Raw genomic sequence first — 22,381 nt, 5'->3', positions numbered from 1 at the left:
GTTTTTTTTAAACGGTCACTCGGGTGACCACTCAAAAGTATGAGACAACCATTTTTTAATTAATTTTATATTAGAGATCTAATTTCTTTTGTTTCTTTTTAGTATGTAATTATGTAATTAATTATGTAATTATAATTATCTAGTTAGATTGCAAAAATATGCGATGTTTTTTATCTTTGCATCATACAGAAAAGACCAATTATTAAATTAAATTAAATTTAAAACTAACAAACACTATCTGTAAATTGTAGTCTTATTTCAATAAAAACAAATACGTATGCCTGACAAAGTTTAGTGTACACTATTTATGGCGGATCTTAATAGCCTACCTCCACCCTTCGCCACTGGAATATAGATTATAGATAGACCATTCTGATGTTAGTTACAGGATGTAAGATTTTATACAGATTGTCAAGATTCTTATACTTTCATATTCATAGAGAACCAATCAAATCATCTATTCTATGCTCGGCAAAAAAACAGAATATAAATTTATCATAAGTGGGCAGAACATATTATTTTATAGGTACTGAAAAAAAAATAGTAGTGTAAATTTTTAAATTTTAGTTTTAATATTACATAATTCTGTAAAATTATGATATATGCAAAGAGCTAGGGATCAAGAATATTGGAGAGAGCTAGGGGAGACCTTCATCCAACAGTAGATCAACATCAACCAACGATGATGGTGATATATTATTATATCACTTTTAATAATTAATTTGTATATCATTTATTCTTTTGTTTCATATTAAATTATTTACATTTTACGTGTGATTATTGTCCAGGGGATTATTTTCCTGTTACTGGATAGTATTTGTCCTACAAAGTTTACGGATTGTTCTGCTTAGACTTTAAAGTTTACACCCTTAATTCTCCATTTTTGACTTAGTATTATTAAATAATGTAATGTCAATTTGTTACATAATAAATCGATATAATATTATTTATTTAAAAAAAAAAACGATTTTCGAAGGCACACACTGTATATAAATAGATAATCGAGTAAATTGGCTGTCATAATTCAATGCATAAATTTAATTAATTGAATCACGGCTGGACCGAGCCACAAAGATGCCGCCATGTTTGCTTTTCACAAAATTTATTCCTTTGAATTTGAGAACGATTAATCAATAAAAGCAATTAGTGTATCACTGTGTCTCCCTCTCTCGAATATCTGGCAAAGGAGTAGGTATTATTATTTGATGGTGTTGCCAATGGCGGCAAAAATAATTGCCCTCGTTAGGCATTCAAAAAATAAATAATCATAATTATAATTATTTTAATGGCTGTGTAAGCTTTTTTTTATCATGCAATTTAAAAACGTTAATTATGTTTTCAGTTAACATTTTCTAATGCCTGCCTTCCTACGAATTACATAAATCTCTTCGCTCAAATAATTATTGTGAAATTTGACATCTTGGAAACGTTCAAATGAATAATTAACTTCTAATACTAATATGTAAGCATAATATTTTGTAAACAGACAGTGTGTGAATATTCTAAACGACCATGTTTATTAAATCATTGGAAAAATATTTTGCAATTATAACAATGACTCTATGACTATCATTCATATAGTGACATAATTTTATATAAGTAGTCTATGTTTTACACCAGTTTTCTACATATATTACAAATTAAAACTTCAGGACGTTCATAACATATTAAATGTGGCGGCTCTCGTGGTGCAGTGCGTAATGCACTTACCTTCCACCCGAGAGTTCCTGTGAGGACACACAATATTTATGTGTTTTTCTCAAAGCCTGGGTGTTTGTGATTGTTCAAAATTACTAACAACCACCTTGTACGAAAAAGCAAGGACATGGTTATTAGTAATTCTAAAAAAAACATATTAAATGTAACATATTAAGAAAAATAGCTATCTATCACAATGATAGCAGTGAGATAATACCACAGAACAGATAAATGTTATAAATGCGAAGCCCGTTGCCATAGACATAGAACAAAATTTTGAAACCCTATTTGGTTCATGATTTAATGACGGTCAAGCCATAAAACACAAACAATATAATCCTGCGGCCATGGCCAATATTGAATGCGTGTTTCGATTACGTAACAAATTTTAATACATAATGTAATGAATACAGACGTAGGAAAATATCAAACATTCCTATTCTTTAATAAGTGTTTAAGTTTATCCCATATAATTGTCCCCACTCGAGAAATTGTGCCTTCTTATAACCACACCGAGAAGATAATCACTTATCTTATTTTTGTGTTCCCTATAATCTAGAACACATACTAGGTACCTATAATGCTATTATTTTTATCAAAATATAATATATAAGATGATAGGTAAGTAGGTAGGTACAAATAACCCCTTACACTTAATTAAGCTAAATATACCCTACCTATTTTAATACTGTATAAAACTACTGCCACCTAAACTTATCACGCAAGTGGAAAATGTCAATATTCTCAAAATTCAATATAAATGTTGGCCACAACACACGGGGATCGATAAAGAAATAATTTATCGGTGGCGGAAACGGAAGAAACATTGGTGACACAATAAGTATTATCCGTCAGGATCTCGAAATTGATATGGATAAGTGATAAATCAATTAACTCGAAAAACAGATCATCGTTGCGTAATAATTTGCATCATCCGATGGGACCCAAAAGATATTAAGAGGCTTAATGAACGACCAAGAGAGCATTGAATCGACGAAATAATTAACTTTATGAGAAATAGGTATGAATGTCAACACAAGACTAAGAACCAATAACATTATTCTACCAAAATACAGTGTTATCTCTTCATCATTCACCATTCCATAACATATTTTAACAGAAAAATAGGTACAAAACTTTTAAAAACCTCTCTAATTATAATTTAGGTACCTAGAGATACATACAATACGTATTTGTAACAATTATCTGTAAAAAAAAATCCTACAAAATAGTATTATTTTGTTTATTTAAAATTTTATTATCAAGGAATCATTCATGGCTGAGGATCGTAACCACTTTTTAATTTTGCCATCCTTTGAGCGGCCAAGACTTTCTTTCAGGGCAGAATGAATGATGTCCCCCAGTCATTTCTTTCACTTGGTCGCTCTTCCTCTGATTCGCCTTCCCTGGAGGCCACCCAAAACCACCAGTCTCTCCAGGTTGTCCGGTCCGCGCCGGACAATATGTGCAAAAAACTGCAGAATTCGTCTCATACATGTTGTCGAGAGCCGTTCCTTAATCTGCAGTCTCTGGGCGATTTACTGGTTCGTCCTTGAAAAAAAAACAATAAAATTGACGTTAACAAAATAAACCAGTTTGGAAATTGACTCTTGTCACAGTGTGGGTAGAATTCATTTTCCCATCAATTTCATCTGTATTAAATTTATAATTTATCTACTTATTACGAAAGAATAAAATATATGAAATGATTCTGATATACTTTCTGGGTAGAAAAAAAAATTGTAGTTACCTATTTTATTGTTCACACTCTTCGTATGCATCATTGCGTAGAACATATTTTCGGCATTTAAAATGTTTAATTAATTTTTTTAAATAACCTCTCTCTAACCTAACCTAACCTAACCTCGCCTAACCAATAACGACAATATCATAAGCGCCGAATAAATAAAAATATTTAACATTTGCGACAACCATAAACTTACATATTAGTTTATGGATTAAAATTAATATCAATGGTAAAGAATTACGTATTGTTTGACAACCACGCCGCTGAATTAACCAAATATTTTACTAACAAGCTATTAAAATAAAATTAAGATCAGCATAACGAATGGCCTCTCAATAAATAAAAATGTCCGACGACAGACCTAAGAGCATACCCTCTTGCATATTTTAACAATAAATATAACAATATCTATTACTTTGAATGGTCTAGCCTGGCATCGCGTTATAATGTAGACAAAAGACGATTTAATTATCCTAACAAAGCAAATAAAATAAAAACGGAATTCCTAAATTAAAATTTCCCGCGCGCCGGGAAATGCAAATGAGATAGTGTTAACACATTCAGGGACACAAATGTTAATCCGCTATGAATCTACACATCATAATACTGAAAGAGTCGCGGTTCCGGAGTCAAAATGCGAAATTGAATTCCTATAATTTATCTAAGAATCAAGTAGTGTCTTTGTCTAGTCTTCGAACATACATGTTCTATGTGTCTATTGTCCATTGACTTTCTAAGTTTAAATATAGATAAATAAACCTACGTATGAATATTCAATTGAAAATGTCCCTCTGAGGTGGACGAAACCGGTCCAGATTTATTAAATGTGTAAGTGGAATAAGTACTAAAAAAATTGCGTTTTATTAAATTAATCAATAATACAATGTAGGTCCACCATGAATTGACAGTTAACACGTCAATAAAAGAAATATATTTTGTTAGTAATTTATCCATACAATACATTTCTTAGATATTGGAGTCATGAAAGGATGATAAAAAATACTGTATAAAAATGGGGGGCATTTCGGTGCTGTTTAGGGGTGGCATTTTCTCTGGGGACGTCACTGGATATTATAGTCAACAGAATATGGACCCATACTAAGTACCTAGGTACTAGGGATTCCAATCCCGGGATCCCGAGCTATTTTTGATACCTATGAATCCCGGGATTGATAAACATAATCCCGAAACTTTCGGGATTGATTTTTTTTATCAATTTTTATGCAAAATAAAATAAAAACGAAAATATAACAGAAAAAAATACTTTTAATAACAAATAACTACATTAGAAATAAACTGAGTTTGAATGAAGTTTGACTTATACCCATGTGGAAGTTGCCGATTTATTTTATTTTTTCACATAAATAAATAAAATTGAGAAATATTGGAAAAAAACAATGCTTAGCACTATTAACAAAGTAATTCCACCATGATCTCATACATTTTACGGCAGTTTCATATTTGGCTGACTAATTAGATTTATGAAGCGGAAATGCCATAAGTACACCATGCTTTGCTTTACTATTTTAAATCTCGCTAACCCATGCATTAAGTCTTTACTATCAGAAACAGCAATCTCATATTAAATTCACATTATTATTTATATTACAATATTATTTACTCCATTAAACCTATGTACATATTTCCAAGATTGAACGTATACAATATTAACAATAGATGTCTTAAATAGTATAAATTATACTAGATTTATTTTTGACCGATTTTATCAATGTTATTTGTAAATATAAAAAAATTATATTAACAATGGAAAAAATGCCAATCTCCCGGGAAAATGGGATCCCGGGATCAGAATTTTGGCTCGGGATTGGATTCCCTACTAGGTACTAACTACGTGGACTATGGTTTAGCCATTTTCGTCGCCATCTTGATAAAATTATCGCGATTGCTTCCATGTCTAATTGTTAATATCTTTGTCCATGAATAAAGAACACAAAAGGTACAGACCTACAAACTTATCTGGAGAATGAGATGGGGGAGCCACTGTCGAAAACTACCCAATCACGACTCGTAATTGGCAAAATCTAACATTCGAATGACGTTTTTCAATATGGCGTCCTACGATAGTTCATAGTTCCATTTTTGGCATTCTCCATATTATAAGTTTGTAGGTCTGTAATTAAAATCGACGACGCCGTCAACATGTTAAGATGGCGTCCAATCCGTTGATTAGGATTTATAGCGCCGTTACGTCTGACAGGGCGAAGCAGCGTATCGCCCGATGGCCTTTGCATGCACCACGGTCTTCGCTGCCAGCCTGCCCGACCGATATAATTCAATAACGAGTCTTCGTTTATTCATTTATTTACTTAACCAACCAACCAACTACAGACCAGAAGTTTCGTGTTATAAATTTTACCGGCGCTTCTTTGCTCTGCAGACGGTGAACCGTTTAATAAGACTTCAAAATGGACGCATGATGCATTGCCATGTTTATTTAGTCGCATTGTGTATTACAAATTGGATGGCGTTGCACATTTACAGATTATTTATACTTAACGCTTTTGCGAAATCGAGACACTTAGGTAGGTACATAGTTAAGTATCTATTTTTTTCTTTGTGTCTATGGAATCATTTTAGGACATTCCTAGAGGATGTAGTTTGCATCCTCTATTTCTCCGCCGCATGGACATGTTGAACAGGTAACAAGACCAAGCTCAGCGAGCCTGCCAGCGAAGCCACCATGTCCGATCAAGAATTAACTGGTGTAATAACCTGGAGTCAAAGCGGTTATCTTCATTCGCCATTTGATATTTAGAAAAAAAACATATATGTGTGCCTGCCTTTGGTGTGGGCATCCCATTTTTTCTGCCAGGATCAGGGGCGGATCTAGCGGTAAGCGGACTAAGCGGCCCCGAAGGGCCCCGAGATCTTGGAATGTCTTTAAAGAATTGTCTTACAGACGAATTTTGATAATTTCTGATAATTTTTTGATAATTTCTGTGATTGGGTGCAGATCTTCGTTTAGTTTATTATGGTCTAATGCCCTAATGACAGTGATTTGGAATACTATTTTACAAAGACTAAATGCTACTAGTAAATCACTGCAAACAGTGGAATGCGAACTATTGAAACGATCTATCTTATTGAAGTCATTAATTATAAAATTTCATCAATAATTTCCGAGAACAATATAAAAAAAGTTGAAAAGGATGCAACTGATTTATCAGGATTATCCTTTAATGATGAATATGGACAAACTCGCAGACAACAAAAAAAAATGTTTTTTGATGACAACAAAGAAGTCGGACATGAATTTACAACTAGAGAAGATTTCAAAGTAAATTCATTTTATGTCATATGTCATAAGACCAAGGCAGAACTATCGCAAAGAATACAAACATATGAAATAGTTATAGAGCCTTTTAGAATATTTTTTGATTGGAATCTATCAATGGAAGAAAAAAAGAGCGCGTTAAAAAAGTTGATGGATTTACAAAGAGGACATTGGTGTTTGTACTTTTGAAGATGAATTTGACCATTTTTTCATAGTTCTTAAAGAAAACAAGGACACTATTAAAACAACACACGACATCTATCGAGCCGCAAAAGAAGGTTGCTTGGAAGGAAGTCTTGCACATTCCCAGATGTAGAAATAGGTATTATTGATTTTTTTAACAATCCCCTTATCTAATGCGTCAGGTGAAAGATCGTTTTCTGTTTTATAGCGTGTAAAAAAATATTTGAGAAGTACCTACTGTGGGAGAAAAAAGATTAAATTGTATGGCCATTTGTATATAGAGCAAGAAATTTTAAACCGAATTGACTATGTTGTTGTTGTTGAATATGTTTTTTAATTTTATTTCTATTCCTTTGTTAAATTTTATGTTAACAAATTAATGAGAGTTTCTATGTAAAACTTTTTTTTCTAACTTGAATTTGGGGGCCCCGAAATTTTTACCGGTCAGGGCCTCCACTAGACTTGATCCGACCCTGGCCATGTCTTTAACGCCGCATCCAGCGTCATTAGACGGATAGTTCGCTTCCTTAAAAATCCTCCTCAATAGTTTTTCACCAGCAAGGCGGGGAGGCGGCGTAAGATGAATGTCACCGACATTCGCCTCCTCGCGTTTGAGGAGCATCGTGGATGCGCCGCGGACCTGTACCTACACGTAGAATGTAGATCAAGAGATAGGACCCTAGCCAAGACAAGGAGCGCGTAGAGTTGGGTTTCGGGAATTTCCCGATGGGAATTCTCGAGAAATTTTCGAGATTTTCATCCCGAATTTCGAGAATTGAAATTTTTAACATTTCGGGAAATCCCGGATCTCGAGATTCGGGATTCCTTTATTATCAAATATTAATTGAATAATTAATAATAAATAAATTAAAATAATTTAACAGAATTTGAGTTCGAGCAGTGACGTCCCTAGATAAACGGCATTTTACTACAACTAGCCAGCGCCAAAATGCCGCCTCATTTTTTATACAGTATTTTACAACGTGTTTCTTAGCTCGTATTCTTATTTGTCCGGTGGTTCTTTGTTCGGTACAAATCTTGCAATCGATTTTTAACTAACTTCCCGACTAGCTAGACATCTGAAACTTTTAGAATATACCAAAACACGATGCCAATGCATGTTTTAAATACTTTTAGCCATCTTTAAGTAGAATTGAATTCATTTTCAGTTAATTCTGTTTTGTATGAAAAGTTATTTCGACACCATTATTGGTTGCTAGGGGTCTGGGGTCCTAGCAACTAAATTATTAACATATACGTGCGTTACTATGGAAATCAATATGACATATCAATTACATTTTTTTTGATCGTTTAAGCTAGTCAATTCAAGTTTATATGGTTCAACAGAAAATTTAAAAACGTTGTATATAAAAAAGTTCTTTTTATCTTGTAATTATTTACCATCCTTATATGAGTCCAATATCTAAGAAATGTTTTATATGGATACATTACTAACAAAATATCAGACTAATTATTCGCAAAAATATGCACGTGTCCTTCCTGGTCATCAAGGACGTCGAAAGGCAACGGAAGTAAAACTAGATATCGCGAACCCGATAAAATCAGCGAGCTGATTTTTTTAATGGAAAGATATTTTCCTTATTACATACTAAATTTGGGTAGCTAATTCTATATATTCCAAATGATTCTCCTCGATTTGCCGCCCTTCGAGTAACTGCCGCCCCCAAGCGACGCTCGATCTACCTACCCCCACGGGACGTCGCTGAGTTCGAGTGTGTCACATTGTGTATGAAAAAAGTGGACAGAAAACACAAAACGTTCGAAGACTGATCGGGGCAATTTTTCAACATCATGGAATGGTGTGTCTCTAAAGCGTAAACGATTGTTAGACGCAGCCATTGATGTATTTTTTGAAATTCTATTTTAATCAGTAATGTTTTGAATTATTTTAGTTTTCCTACTTCTATTTGTCTGTGTTCTTACTTAAATAAAAAAATCTATGTGTGTATTTATGTACGCGCGTTAGAAGTTACACTTCTTTGGCGTAACAAAACAAAAATTGTGATAAAGTAGATTCTTTGACTAGCTCTTAATTATCTTGTTAAATTAGGTACACACTCAAGAAAAGGGACCAATTATTGGAACGCCGTTGCTTTATTTCTATACACTTTTACTTATATTACTAAATTCTAATGGATTCCAGCTCTGTACTATTCCATTTAATTCGTTTTTTGCGACCCGGGTTTCGCCTTTCGGCATCTTCAGGCGCCGTGTACACTCACCAAAGGTAAACACACACTGACAACGAACACTCTTTACTCTAGCTCAGCGCTCGAAATGGAAAAGTTAACAAACCGGAGCGCTCGACAGCTTTCTAAAGATATTTACATAGTTATCAATTTTTATGTATGTTTCATAAAAATAAGTGTGTTAGATTTCCTATTATATGGCCTATCTAGCTCGGACGGTCAATTTTTTTTCCACGAGACGGAGCGATAACTTTACCGATTTCACGAACAGGAACGGAGCTCCGGTGCGCTCCGGTCCATTTCGAGCCCTGCTCTAGCTTATATAATAAATCAATACAATATAGTAGGTAAAAACTCCATTACCTACCTATCAAGTCAAAGGTCACAAAAATACAATAAACAAATTATGAATAGTTGAAATGTCAGTAAAAAACGTAATTAGTAAAAACCCTATCTTATTAATAACAATACACTCGTTAATATTATATTACTAAATTATATAATGGTTTCTTTTATTTTGTTAACTGTCAATAATTCATGGTGGAACTGCATTGTATTGTTGTTTTTATTTAATAAAACGCAATTTTTTTAAAACAATATTTATCAAACAAAATCCAAAGCGACAGAAATAATATAACAATAAGTACATAAATAATTATCCGTCCAATAATACCTTCCCAATAACAGATTAAAATAAAAGATCAGAGAATCAGGGGCATTAAACAAATTATTTTAAATATTAACAAACCACAAAATATGAAACAATCAACACGTACAATAACATTAATATCAACAAATAATTATGATTAGTCAAAATTTACAATAAAAAATAATAAAATAAACAATATTATCAATTGAAGTGAGATCGAATACAAAAACAAATACAACCAAAATATGAGTATTTACCTAATTTGACTCAATATAAATTGACAATAATAAATTCGCTGCATGGCAACGGAACAATTATAAACTATAATAGTATACTGTATAATCGTCACGATTGCAGTATCATACTGTGGCGTAAAGGTAGTGCGTTCGGCTGATTACCGAACAATCGGTGGTTCGAATCCAATCGAGTGCGTTTTTTTTCGTGTGAAAAAATAAATTATGTGTTACATCTCACACGCCAAAAATACACTCTGATCTGGTTTCCCAACAGGTTTTACCTACAGTGATTTTAGGATTTTTTTTTTTTGAATTTTCTCGATATCTTAAGAATTCTCGAGAAATCTTTTCTGGAAATCCGGGAAATCTTCTAGAGATTTTCTCGGGAAATACCCAACTCTAGGAGCGCGTCCGTTGAAGTTGTACGGTCGGCCTATGTGATTGACAACATCGCACTGCGTTGCCAACTTAAAAGAGATCCACTGATCACTACACTTTTTTGGATACGTTTATACCATTCGCTTGCAGCGGAGGCAGCGATCCCCGGAATGTGTACGGGAAGGGATGAGCTGCTCAAGTCGTTCAACCAGCTGTTGGGCCCATCGAACCGTCCGATCTGGTCGCCATAAAGGCCAATTTTATTGCATTTAGAAAATTTGCGACGTCATACTGCTAACATGAAGATCTCTTCACTTAGAATGTTCGGCAGTTTTGTATTAGCTTTAATTTGTTACTTACTACAATTTTTAATATTGCCTCTCTACGTGCTCATCTCATGTAAATTCAGTCAAAAGCACATTTGAGTGCATGGCAACCAATAACTTCATTGTGTATGGAATCGGTCGTAGCATCGTTACAATGGTGCATAATACTATGTGCCTCTATTATATTGACATCTATTGTACGACAACATCTTCTTGGCTTAGGCGCTGCTGTCTACTAAATGGGAGGAGCTTGTTAGTTCACAGTTTTAACACGTAACCAAAAAGATGTTGTCGTACAATACGTGACAGTATTACGTCATGCGCTTTTTGCATGCTGTCTACCGCCAGGTAGGTATTGCAATAGTTTTAGTTCCAGAAACGACGGCGGTGACGTATGTCTCAATATAGAGCCGCAGTCTAGACACAATAAAATGGTTTTGGGGGGGCAACTATTTTGAAAAAAATATCTATATTTTTTTTATTGATTTTTAAGGCGGTGGTGTTAACAAAAATTTAACAGGTGCCACTGACATACACATTTACACCGCATACTAAATCATAGTTTCAACCACAGAATAGTACTTTCCAGATGCATTCCACATACCTATACTTTTTTTTGTCCAGCGATAAACACCTGTCCTGAAGGTATAACAGCTTAAGGTGGTCCCCTATGAGTTATTCCAAGTTGTCGCATCCACAAGTATGTAGTTATCGGTTGCGGGTGGCTTAATTGTTATTATTATTAGGATCGTTAGTGTCATTTGTGTCGTCCGCGCTGTCTTGTATTTTAGACATGCCGCATCGACATATTAAAGCAAGCATTGAATGCACAGATAGTTGCACCAATGGATGAGTGCCACGGGTCTTCCAATGGCTTTCCAAAGCCTTGTGTATCATAGTGGGACCAACCCGTTGACAAGACTAGTCATGATCCTCAGTTATTATAAGCAGAAAAATAATATGTATTTTTCCGTTTCTGGGAGGGGATCCGGGTGACTTTTTGGATTTCGCAGAGGGGTAGCTGAGTCCGGGAGAATGGAAAAATACTGAAAATCGTATGGCATCATTTATGGATGACCTCTTATCATAAAAAATCAGAAAATAAAATAAAAATACCATGTATGTATGAATATTTATTTCACAAAATAATATAGGTAGGCATGTAGATATAATACATAATAATATTATGTATATTATTATTTATTATCTAAAATGTTTATAAAAAAAATGTTTAGGTACTAATTAATATAATACATAAGATAATCAAATAAAAAAGAAGGTGGAAAATCGATGGGATTGACTAAAAATTTTAGCCATTCTTCGACTAGTGTTCAACTCAAAATTAAGGTTGTCACACAAAATAGTCGAATAAAATAAATTATCAGTACCTACCATATCACAACACACCAATATTAAGAATATAATAATCAGCAATGTAGAAAAGCCGTTTCTGATTTGACAGACTGCGACTATTTTACTGTATTTTGAAAATACAACCAATATTTTATTTGACCATTTTCTGACAACCCTAAGTCAAAACATAAAAATACTCCGCAGCATAAAAAGCTACACACATAGTGAAGTAAAGTAAAAATGTAATAAAATAACTTATTAAAAAAAAGCAAAGAATATTAACTAACAGTAACTATTGTAGACTATTTTTAGAGTGTTTGCTATTTTATATTGTATTTACATTACAATATTAGCTAATTCGAACAATTCAAAACAAGATTGCCAACATCGAAATATTTATACACAACAAAAAACTAAAAATATAGAATAAATTAGTGGTTTTACGGTTTAAAATATTTCAACAAGAAAAAAATTGACAGCCCTGAAATGAATTATACAATTAATGATTTCACATATTTTACCAAAATATAACTTTTAAAAAGTAATATATAAAAAAAAACAATTTAACTCATAAGAACGCATAAAAAATATCACTATATTTTCTTATACATAAAATAAATTTATAGTACCTACCTACTTAATAAGTAGGTATATTATTATTATGGTAGGATTGAGGAGTATAATTATGGTAAGTATATTTATATTATTTTTATTGTGTCAACCCGGAAATACAAACTGTAGTTAGAAGTAATCTAAATTAAACAGTAAATAAATTATAACTGGATAATTTGACAAAAAAAAAAACTAATGAAGGAAATGCGGTTAAAATAAATCAATTTTTGTACTTAATCATGAGCATTCTGTTCAAAAATAAAAATAAACTAAACAAGTCTATTCAGAAGAAACAACTAGACTGTAAGTTTAGGTACCGTTAAATAAATAAAGAGATTAAAATTAATTTATGTAAGGAAAGGTAAGTAAATTACCATTTCGGCTTCATTGTGAAGGCCTCTGTGGGTTGAAGTTATCTTTAAAGACCTTTTTAAAGAGGAATATAGTTGTTGACTATTTGCTCAATTCTAGTTGAAACACAAATTGAAAAAGCGAGTCTGATCTGGCTGCAGCTGTGGGTTTCGAACCCGTGACTTACAGATTTAGACTCAAGTTATATCAAAATAAGACAAATAAAAAAGTTTAATTTATTTATTAATGAAACAGCGTTTAATAGAGAGACTTCCATTGTTCTGATATAAATAAAATAATACTATAAAAAATGGTAGCGTTATGTGTTTGACGCCATTTATTCTAACCAAATAAATAGGTACTTAATATAAATTTTATTCTGGAATAAGAGAAAAATTATTTTAAATATTTGATTATAAATTAAATTCATTTAATGAATCCTGGCGTTGTCTGCTCCTCATCAATAAGGAGACATATTGCAAATATATATTATAAGAATTGTTAAGATTACAATAATTTTTTAAGGTGTTGTCTGACAAAATTGCAATGGAAACAGAATATTGCAAATTGTGATTTATAATCTTTGAAACTATTCTCAAAATAAAAAAATGATTATTATATGAAAAAAAAATATGAAAACTATAAAACTAAAAATAATATATTAGGTGCATAAGGTGAAAATTTACGCATTCATAAAAAACTGATTTAGCAGATAATTCCAACTATTTCAAGAGAATACTAGTGTTGTAGTCTATCTAATATTATTCTCTTTCTCTCTCTCTCTCTGTTATAAATACTGAACAATTATTGTTTTTCTAGTAAATCTCTGATATAATATAACAAATAATGTTTAATTATGGCCGTCGTTGACAGGACCGGATTAATGCATGGGCTTTAGGGACTTACAGCCCACGAATCTTCCGCCAGCTAGTGGGAGTACATTGCCGTGCCTGCGAGTAGCGCACGTATACACTGATGTAAAACGATAATTCGCAAGGAAATATCATGCTAATTATAATAATGAAGATTTTTTAAGTGACTAGAGCAGATTTTGCTACTTGATAATAATTTAACGATAGTTAAATTTTAACTATTGAAATTATAAAACTGTCATAATCACACATCAAGATTATAAAACCAAATTGTCCAAAGAAAATTACAGGTTGTTTATAGTTTTATTTTCCTTTCGAACATATTACTCGTGGGTAACAGTACCTATAGCCCGGGACCCAATAAAGTCTTAATCCAGCCCTGGTCGTTGATTATTTTGAGTGTATGCGGTATGGATTTGTCAAGAAAAAGACCTATACTAACAGATTATTAAACAAATCCTAATAATAATGAACCCATCGAATGGTTTATAATATAATACATTTGTATATCGAAACAATTAGATTCAAACAAAACATTCATGTCCATACTAAGATTTCATTTCAATTCATACTATTTACAATGTTGACTAGTTTCATTCTCAATAAGAATCAAATGCCATACAAAACTATTTAAAAAAAAAAATACATCCATAGCAATTATTAAATCTATTTCGATCGATTCATAAATCATATCGAATCACAAATCAATGGATCAATCACAAGGTATTAATAATAATTATTTAGACTGCATTGTGCATCTATATGCATACATTAAATATGACATATTATATAGAATCTATAGTGCTAAAGGCATAGTGCAGTTTACTAGTGGCATCTACGGACAGAGTTTGAAGCATACAATGTGTTTTCGTATAATGTGTAAGGGTGAAAGATGTCATTAATATTTTTGAATAATTTGTTTTTCATGGTTTTGATTATTTAATTTAAAAACATTAATTTTTATGGAAAGATTAACCATACTCACAGAACAGATTAATAAATAGAATAATCCAGATAGGCTATACCCCCGATACACTACATTGTAAAGCAGGGTTTTGAATGTGCGAGTGTCCGACGAAAATGAAACACACATTACAGATGTGCAATAATGTGTGTTGCAACTTTCAAATACACTGATATTGAATGAGTGTCAGTGTCAGAACGAAAGAAAAGCTTAGAATGACGTTATTATTGACATGTGATTAAGTTTATCCCATATTCTTGCTCGTGATCGGTTGCATCTTACTCCACACCCGTTAGGTATTTCAGAGTTCCCATTAATTGTGTTCATTTTTTTGTGAACACTTTTTTTTACATCTATACACTAGAACCTTGATTATCTGGACCAATTGCAGATGATAGTCCAGATAACGACAAATTCGTATAATTGAAAAATCAATAAAATTTATATTTTACTTCCGGAACTTATCTAAAACCATTTTTTGAAATATTTCCTTTTTTTATTTACACATTTTTGATTAATATAGGTTTTCGATATTTTACTGTAAATTTATCCTTGAATTAAAAAAATACATATGTTTAGACACTAGGAAAAGTTAATTATCAGTTTATTGTATGTTTCATATTCTGCCGATAGATGTCTCTAGTAAACCTTCATTGACTCAGGTTTACCTTAAATATGTATGGAATCAATGCAATCAAAAGTTTCTCTAACAAACATAGATCTATATTTTTGCCTGCTAAAATTATCTTTGTTTAATTTCAAGCAGTTTACTAGCAGATTATGGTCAATAAATGCATAATGCAGTCCATTTGATACAGCCAGAAGATTCCAGAATTATATTATTGTGAATATTTGTTACTTGAATATAAAGCTATTTGCCATCTCTTGACACTAATTTAAAGTTATCGAATTGTTTATAATTTTGATAAAATGTTTCTTTAGCCATAAGAATCAGAAAAAAAACATTTACTGTTATTCTGTAATAAATTTAAAATGAGTTTGAAACATAGAATAACAAAAATATGGAATGGCCATTACTGCGTGTAGTTGTGACGCTATTCAGACATAACTAAATGTTGTTGAAATTTATTTGGAACACAGCTAAAAACCAATTTTCTGTAATCACTCTAATTATGTATAACCAGTGAAAAATTTATTGTACATCAAAAAAGTGTTTAGAGATGACAAAATGTTTTATGAATACGTTGGATTAGCTTACGTCAAGCACGGCCATAGAAATGACTATAATTTTAGATACATCTGACTAAAATAATAATAGTAATCATTATGCATACTCAATCACAATTTTTATTCTTTTCTTGATTCTATTTTTATTGGAAATTTATGGTATTTTCTGACACTAGAACATGGCAACACAACGAGACATATTTTTTTTATATCATATAGAAATCAAAACGTTAATTAAATGGTAACTGAATACTCATAATTCCAACAAAATTACATCGCTAAATGGTGATTTCATATATAAATCACATTTTTAAGAATCCATTACTCAAGAGTCGCTATCAGTCAATCAATTTATATGTTCAATTAACATTTAATACATCATTCCACTTTGTTATAAATTCACCTATATTTGGGGATTCTACATTAATTTGTATGCTAAAGAAACCTCAAAGTAATCAATGTTTATGAAAATATAGTACCAAAGAGAATTAAAAAGAAATGATTTTTTATACTTTTGTAGGTACACGAATATGACAGTACGTAAATAATTCGAATAATATGCATTATACTGCCACCTAATGTAAAAATAATAAATTAATGCTTTTTGCTTATAAATATCGTTTTAAATATTGTAAAGTGAATATTTTATATTACGCTATTTATTACAAAGACTATTTTTCTCACTACATATTTTTGCTAAGTACACATTTCAACAAGTACGTTAATTTCCATTATTACACTTCGATTACAGGGTTTCTATTTTTTATAGTTAATAATTATCGATTATTTATTAGAAATAGCGATGATATATTTTTAACAAAATAGTTTAGGCTTCGATCCTAAATAGTTCTATTCAATTTTTCTTTTATTTATTCGACATTACAAAAACTATTTTTTCTAATTATTTTTTACAGTCCATTACATCTTTTGTCCGATAACTTCTTTGGCACGGGCTCTCGACGACACTTTTAAATTCGTATTTCGTATCTAATATACAAAAATTACATCAAGAATTAAGTCTACATGATATGCATATAATATTTTATACAAGAATGTCCCTATTTGGGAGAAATGAATATCTAATAATGCAAACTTCAAAGCTGTTTATTTTTACAAAATAATACATACTAAATACTTCCGTAGGTTTTGATTTTTAATATTTCTTCGTAATAAACTATTCCACTTAACGAGTTCCACCTCTGATACGACGATTTATACCATTCATAACTTATAGCAAACAAAATTCATAATTTTTTTCTTAGACTTACTATTCCCAAATTTGGTTCTTTTCAAAATCGGTAACAATACTACGCGTCTATACATCATTCACGGAGATCCATCACGAGTACATTCTATACTAAAATGAATTTTGGTAATACTATTTGTATTTTAATATGGCAGGATTACAAATTGGTACTTCGTTCAATAAATAAAACTTTGTGACATTACTTTCAACCTCCGATTAAATTGGAAACAAAATTTTCCATATTATGACTATTATCTGAACCAATTTGCTAATTGATTTTTAGACTTTATTCAAAATTATTTTCTCTTGTATATATATTATATCCGTGCGATTCACCACTTGAATCGATCCAATTGACAAAGGCATCTAGAGTTTAACAATTCAAGCACTATACTTAACCTACATCCATAAACTTCCAATTTCGATTATATTATTAATTTGTGCAATAGAAATTCATACAGTTGGGATACTTTATACAACTATTCTCATTAATTAATTTTTTTCAACGATAATAATTCAAAATGACAATAAGCTAGCCAAAAAAAAAACTATTCATAGCGTTTACGTTTCATTAAAAATGTCAAATTCATTTACTAATATCAAAGTTACCATCGTAAAAGAAATGTATCTTTTGACGTAGATCACTGATGTCCAATGTCACTATATCATGAAACTATTTTCTATAGATCATAAAGCAAATACTTACACGAAAGTTGACATAAATTACCGAAAGATCATAGATTTATCCTATTGGTAATATTAGTCGTACCATACATCCCATTTTATGGAGCTAATGATACGAACATGGACCAGTTTTTAACTTGCGTTAAAAATAGGTGATATATTATCCTGCTATTATATCGACAGATTTCTCCTGTGACGTTTCTTCATTTATGTAGAAAATGCTGTATAAGTAAATCCTATATAATATACAGATTATGAATAAAAAACAGATAATAACGGAGTTGATCACCATAGAAGTTGGACACTGTGATATAAGCCACGCCACTCTCTGTTAAATATTTATTAATAATGTCAGAAATACTCATTTTGAACTACGTAACTCCACTTCGCATGGGAACGAAAATGGTAAGTAATTTCCCTTTTCGTAATGTCAAAAATGGTCATTTTGGACTACACGAAAGGCAACATTTCTCAGTCTCTGAAATGGGTAAAAACACTCATTGTGCGAATGTAGGCTTTGTTATAAATAATTATTGCTAAATAATCATTTTAGTCTTATGGAGTTGCCTTTTTTTTAATCGACTGACAATATTTGCACCAAAAGATATCATTTAAATTGTGGATACTATAAATGATAATTTGTACACAATTAGCAATGTTGCAATACCACCGAGAAGGTAGGTATACACAATATACATTGAAATAAACAGTAAAAAATAATTTGTGACCAAAAAAACTATAATCACACTAAAAATATACTTTCAGTAGAGGATTATAACAAATAAGCCATAAAAATACAAAGTAATATAAAAATAATGAATAAAATAAAATACTTATAAATAGGTTCTTTATAAATGAATCGGATTATACACATAAAGCCTTTGGTAGTTTCCAAAAATGGCACCTCATATCCGAAGCGAATTACAAAATTTACATTTCAGTAATATATATTATATTATTTGATGGAAAACCAAAAATATTTAAAATGATATCACATGTTCTTCCACTACGCAATAGACAAGTGTATATTGCATTCAAATATACCCAACACAAAAAAAAGTACCAAATCAAATAGAGATGGTCAAATATAAAATAGGAAGATTGATTTCTTGAGGTTTTTAACCAACCGTTCTTCATGGAAAACTATTGTATAAACCTGTGCAGGTTCTACCTACAATAATCAAGCAAAATTTACAGATTAATGAAACAGTTGTCATGTCGTCTGTTTGAGAACACAAAGATTATGATAAAAATAATTTTCAATCAGTGACATCCCATGGGGGTAAGGCTGACCACATTATAAAAAGTGGCGAATGAAGGAATGAATACAGAGAACAGTGGCGGTTTTCCATGAACCAAACAATGTTGTCGCTTCGTTAGAAAGACATCTTAGTTTAAAAAATATTCAAAGCGTAAAAAATCATGACAACATAACCATTGCTGTATTGTAATACCCTTTGTAATACATATTTTAATGGCACAGGTCAGCGCCACAGACCTTCACGTACTTAAAAATTTTAAACTAAAAATGAAAGAGGATGGCATTATAAGTCCGCTCAAGGGCAGCACTTTATCTAGGGATGTCACTGTTTTCAATTATGAATTTTAGGAAACATCTAGGATACATATACAATTGCAATTTAAAAATATTTCACATTAATAAACCTTTATCGTGTTGTATATATATACATAAAATAAATCCATAGGTATCCCATATAAAATTTATTACCTATGTGTTTGACTAATTGTTAAATTTTCTTTTGGATTCAGCACATTTTTGGACAGATACCAACTTAAAAAAAATAATTAAATTTATTGAAACAACAATACTTTATATCAATCGTCGTATCATTGAATGACACAATTCCTATTTACATATCATCGACACAACATATTCTATCAATGTCATCAATCAGTCCGAATTACATAGGTTTATCAAACTTTACCGATCCCTAGCTCCAAAAAAATTGAGCTTATACCATACAAACTATTTATCAATCCATCAGTCCATACAAGAAGTAGATAATGTTCTATGCACCTCTATAGTAATAAAGAATATATTATCATGAAAATCGAATTTAAAAGGTGTAAAATAAGCTGGATTCTCTCGGGGTGTTGAGGATTTAATGAGTAGGTACTCAATATATTATCATGAAAATCGAATTTAAAAGGTGTAAAATAAGCTGGATTCTCTCGGGGTGTTGAGGATTTAATGAGTAGGTACTCATTCAAATAAAAAATTAGTTTGGAGCAGTTTTCACACCACCTCATACATGTCTATACTTAAAACAAGATTCGAACATGTAACTGGTTTATATGAAATGATATACATAAGGCCCTTCGCTCATGGAGAAACTAAAATCCGACAAACTGGTTGCTGATGGAATTCATAAACTGGCCAATGACTGATGCTTCGCACACAGTGCTACTGAACCCACTTACAATGATAATCTCATAACCTCAAACTGTCAAATCCATTGTCTTTCCTACTTCATTCTAAGCTTTTTCCGTATTATCTTTACGGGAATATTCTGGCAGCCTGTAATTATACAGGCAGGAGTACTTGTCAACATCTGCCACATATTTTAAATTAAAAATTGGTTCGCCCATCTTTAACTTTTGACGTCTTGACTTGTTATTGCTTGTTCAGTTCAGTTCAGTGCTACCAATTTTGGTAAGAAAACATGATTTTTCTTCGAATCTACTGATATTGGTACCACTGCTTTATGGGTGACTGGAAACTGAGAGACTGGGAGAGTAGCATGCCGCGTCTCTTCGGTTTCGGTCAATATCGTTTTGAAACTGAGAGATTCCAGTCTTGCCGTCAGCGAGCCGCCATTGAAATATATTAGCTAGATACTCGCATCTTTTTTTAGTATTCTCGTGAGCGGAAGGCCTAACTATTTTATTCCCAACCGTGGAATATATCCCATTGACATAAATTGTTATTATTTTCATACTAATTGTATATAATTTAAATGTTTGGCATTTACATTAATAACCAAAAAGAAATATCAATATTTTTTATTGGAATAGTAATAAAAGATTATTTGAAAATGAGACCATTTATACAAAATATTGAAAGCAGGACTTGGTCACCGGTGTACTGGTATTAGTTCAATCCTCAGCACCTCAATTTACTATCAACATTAAACATCTCAAATCATATTGAAATCTAGAGAGTTTTAAGATAAGTTTGCTTACATGGTAAAAGGAGTATTTTGTAGTTTGCTCTCAATCGCAAACAATACTTGAATTCCTGAGTAACATAAAGACGAATGACTATACGAGATCAATGAATACTACTGAAGGTGTGATGATTCTACACAATGTCAGGATTGTGGTTCTGAATCCGAGTTATAGACAATATGGTGTTCCGGCGCTAGAGGGGTGCGGGCAGCGGGGGTCGCCGGTCGAGGGTGCCGGCCCCTGACAGGGTTTTACCGCCTTGGGGGTGCCGTTTGTGAAGCTCTGTCACTGTGATCGCCACCTGCACCACGCCTTTACCCTCCAACACGTCTGCCGCACAGCACAAAAGTTTCTGGAATAAAAGATAATCGCATGAATTAATTACACAGCTAGAAAATTTTATATTAAAACAGGTTCAACACAGGGATCAAAAATGCATTTGCGTTAATTTCTAACTATCTCTGACAATAATATGACAAGACGACATATGAGAAGGAGCCATTTAACATGAAAAATTGCTGGATTTCCTTTAAATCTATCCCTATTTGTTATTACCATTGTAATCCATCAAAAAATATATACCTAGATATACCTGTCTTAGATCTTCTTATACCGGGTCCAGACTGGATTAAACAGGATTCAAATATGTGACTGCTTTGTATAAAAAGATATAACCATTTTAATCCCAACATTGTAGTAAGTATATTCCGTTGGATATGGTGTATAAAATGTCATTATTTGTATTTCTTTTTGGTCGTTCCCTCATGGCTGAAACACCTTGAAATTTTCAAACATTTTTCACCCCCCTCGATCCTCAGTTTCTCTCAGGACAGAGTGAAGACTGCCCCAGTTAGCTTCTTCACTTTGTCGCTCCAGTGCGCCGACGCCCTTCATCTCCTTCGCTTTCCCTTAACCCAAAACAACCAGTCTCTCCAGGTTATTCGGTCCGCACCGAACAATATGTCCAAAAAACTACAGAATGTGCCTCCAACATATTGGACGAGAGCCGTTCTTTCTGGATGATTCAACTTGGTTCGTCCTGTGCTCTGCCCAAGAAATATGAAGCATTCGGTGCAAACACATTTCGAAGGCATGAATTGCCTTCCCAACCCCATGCCCTCAGGGTCCACGACTCAACACCGTACAAAAAATATGGAGAACACTAATATTTGCACAAGCATCATTTTCGTGTCAATTTAA

General features: G+C 32.1%; 1 protein-coding gene across 1 annotated transcript in view; it reads right to left on the bottom strand.

Annotated features, from left to right (window-relative positions):
• Window positions 1-11,885: 11,885 nt before the first annotated feature.
• LOC147078206 (leucine-rich repeat and calponin homology domain-containing protein-like) overlaps window positions 11,886-22,381 on the bottom strand; it is a gene marked incomplete at its 5' end in the record, with an annotated part of 89,701 nt that continues 79,205 nt past the window's right edge. Inside the window, one exon of the mRNA XM_085960577.1 lies at window positions 11,886-21,533. Within this exon, the coding sequence (XP_085816703.1) occupies window positions 21,375-21,533 (159 nt within the window). The remainder of the gene's footprint in view (window positions 21,534-22,381) is intronic.

The sequence above is a fragment of the Rhyacophila brunnea genome, unplaced genomic scaffold (genome assembly GCF_057557595.1).
Source record: "Rhyacophila brunnea isolate RB1 unplaced genomic scaffold, BYU_Rbru_1.0 scaffold_118, whole genome shotgun sequence".
Classification (NCBI taxonomy): domain Eukaryota; kingdom Metazoa; phylum Arthropoda; class Insecta; order Trichoptera; family Rhyacophilidae; genus Rhyacophila; species Rhyacophila brunnea.
The sequence above is the reverse complement of the archived record's forward strand: the minus strand, read 5'-3'. Positions and strand labels throughout refer to the sequence as shown.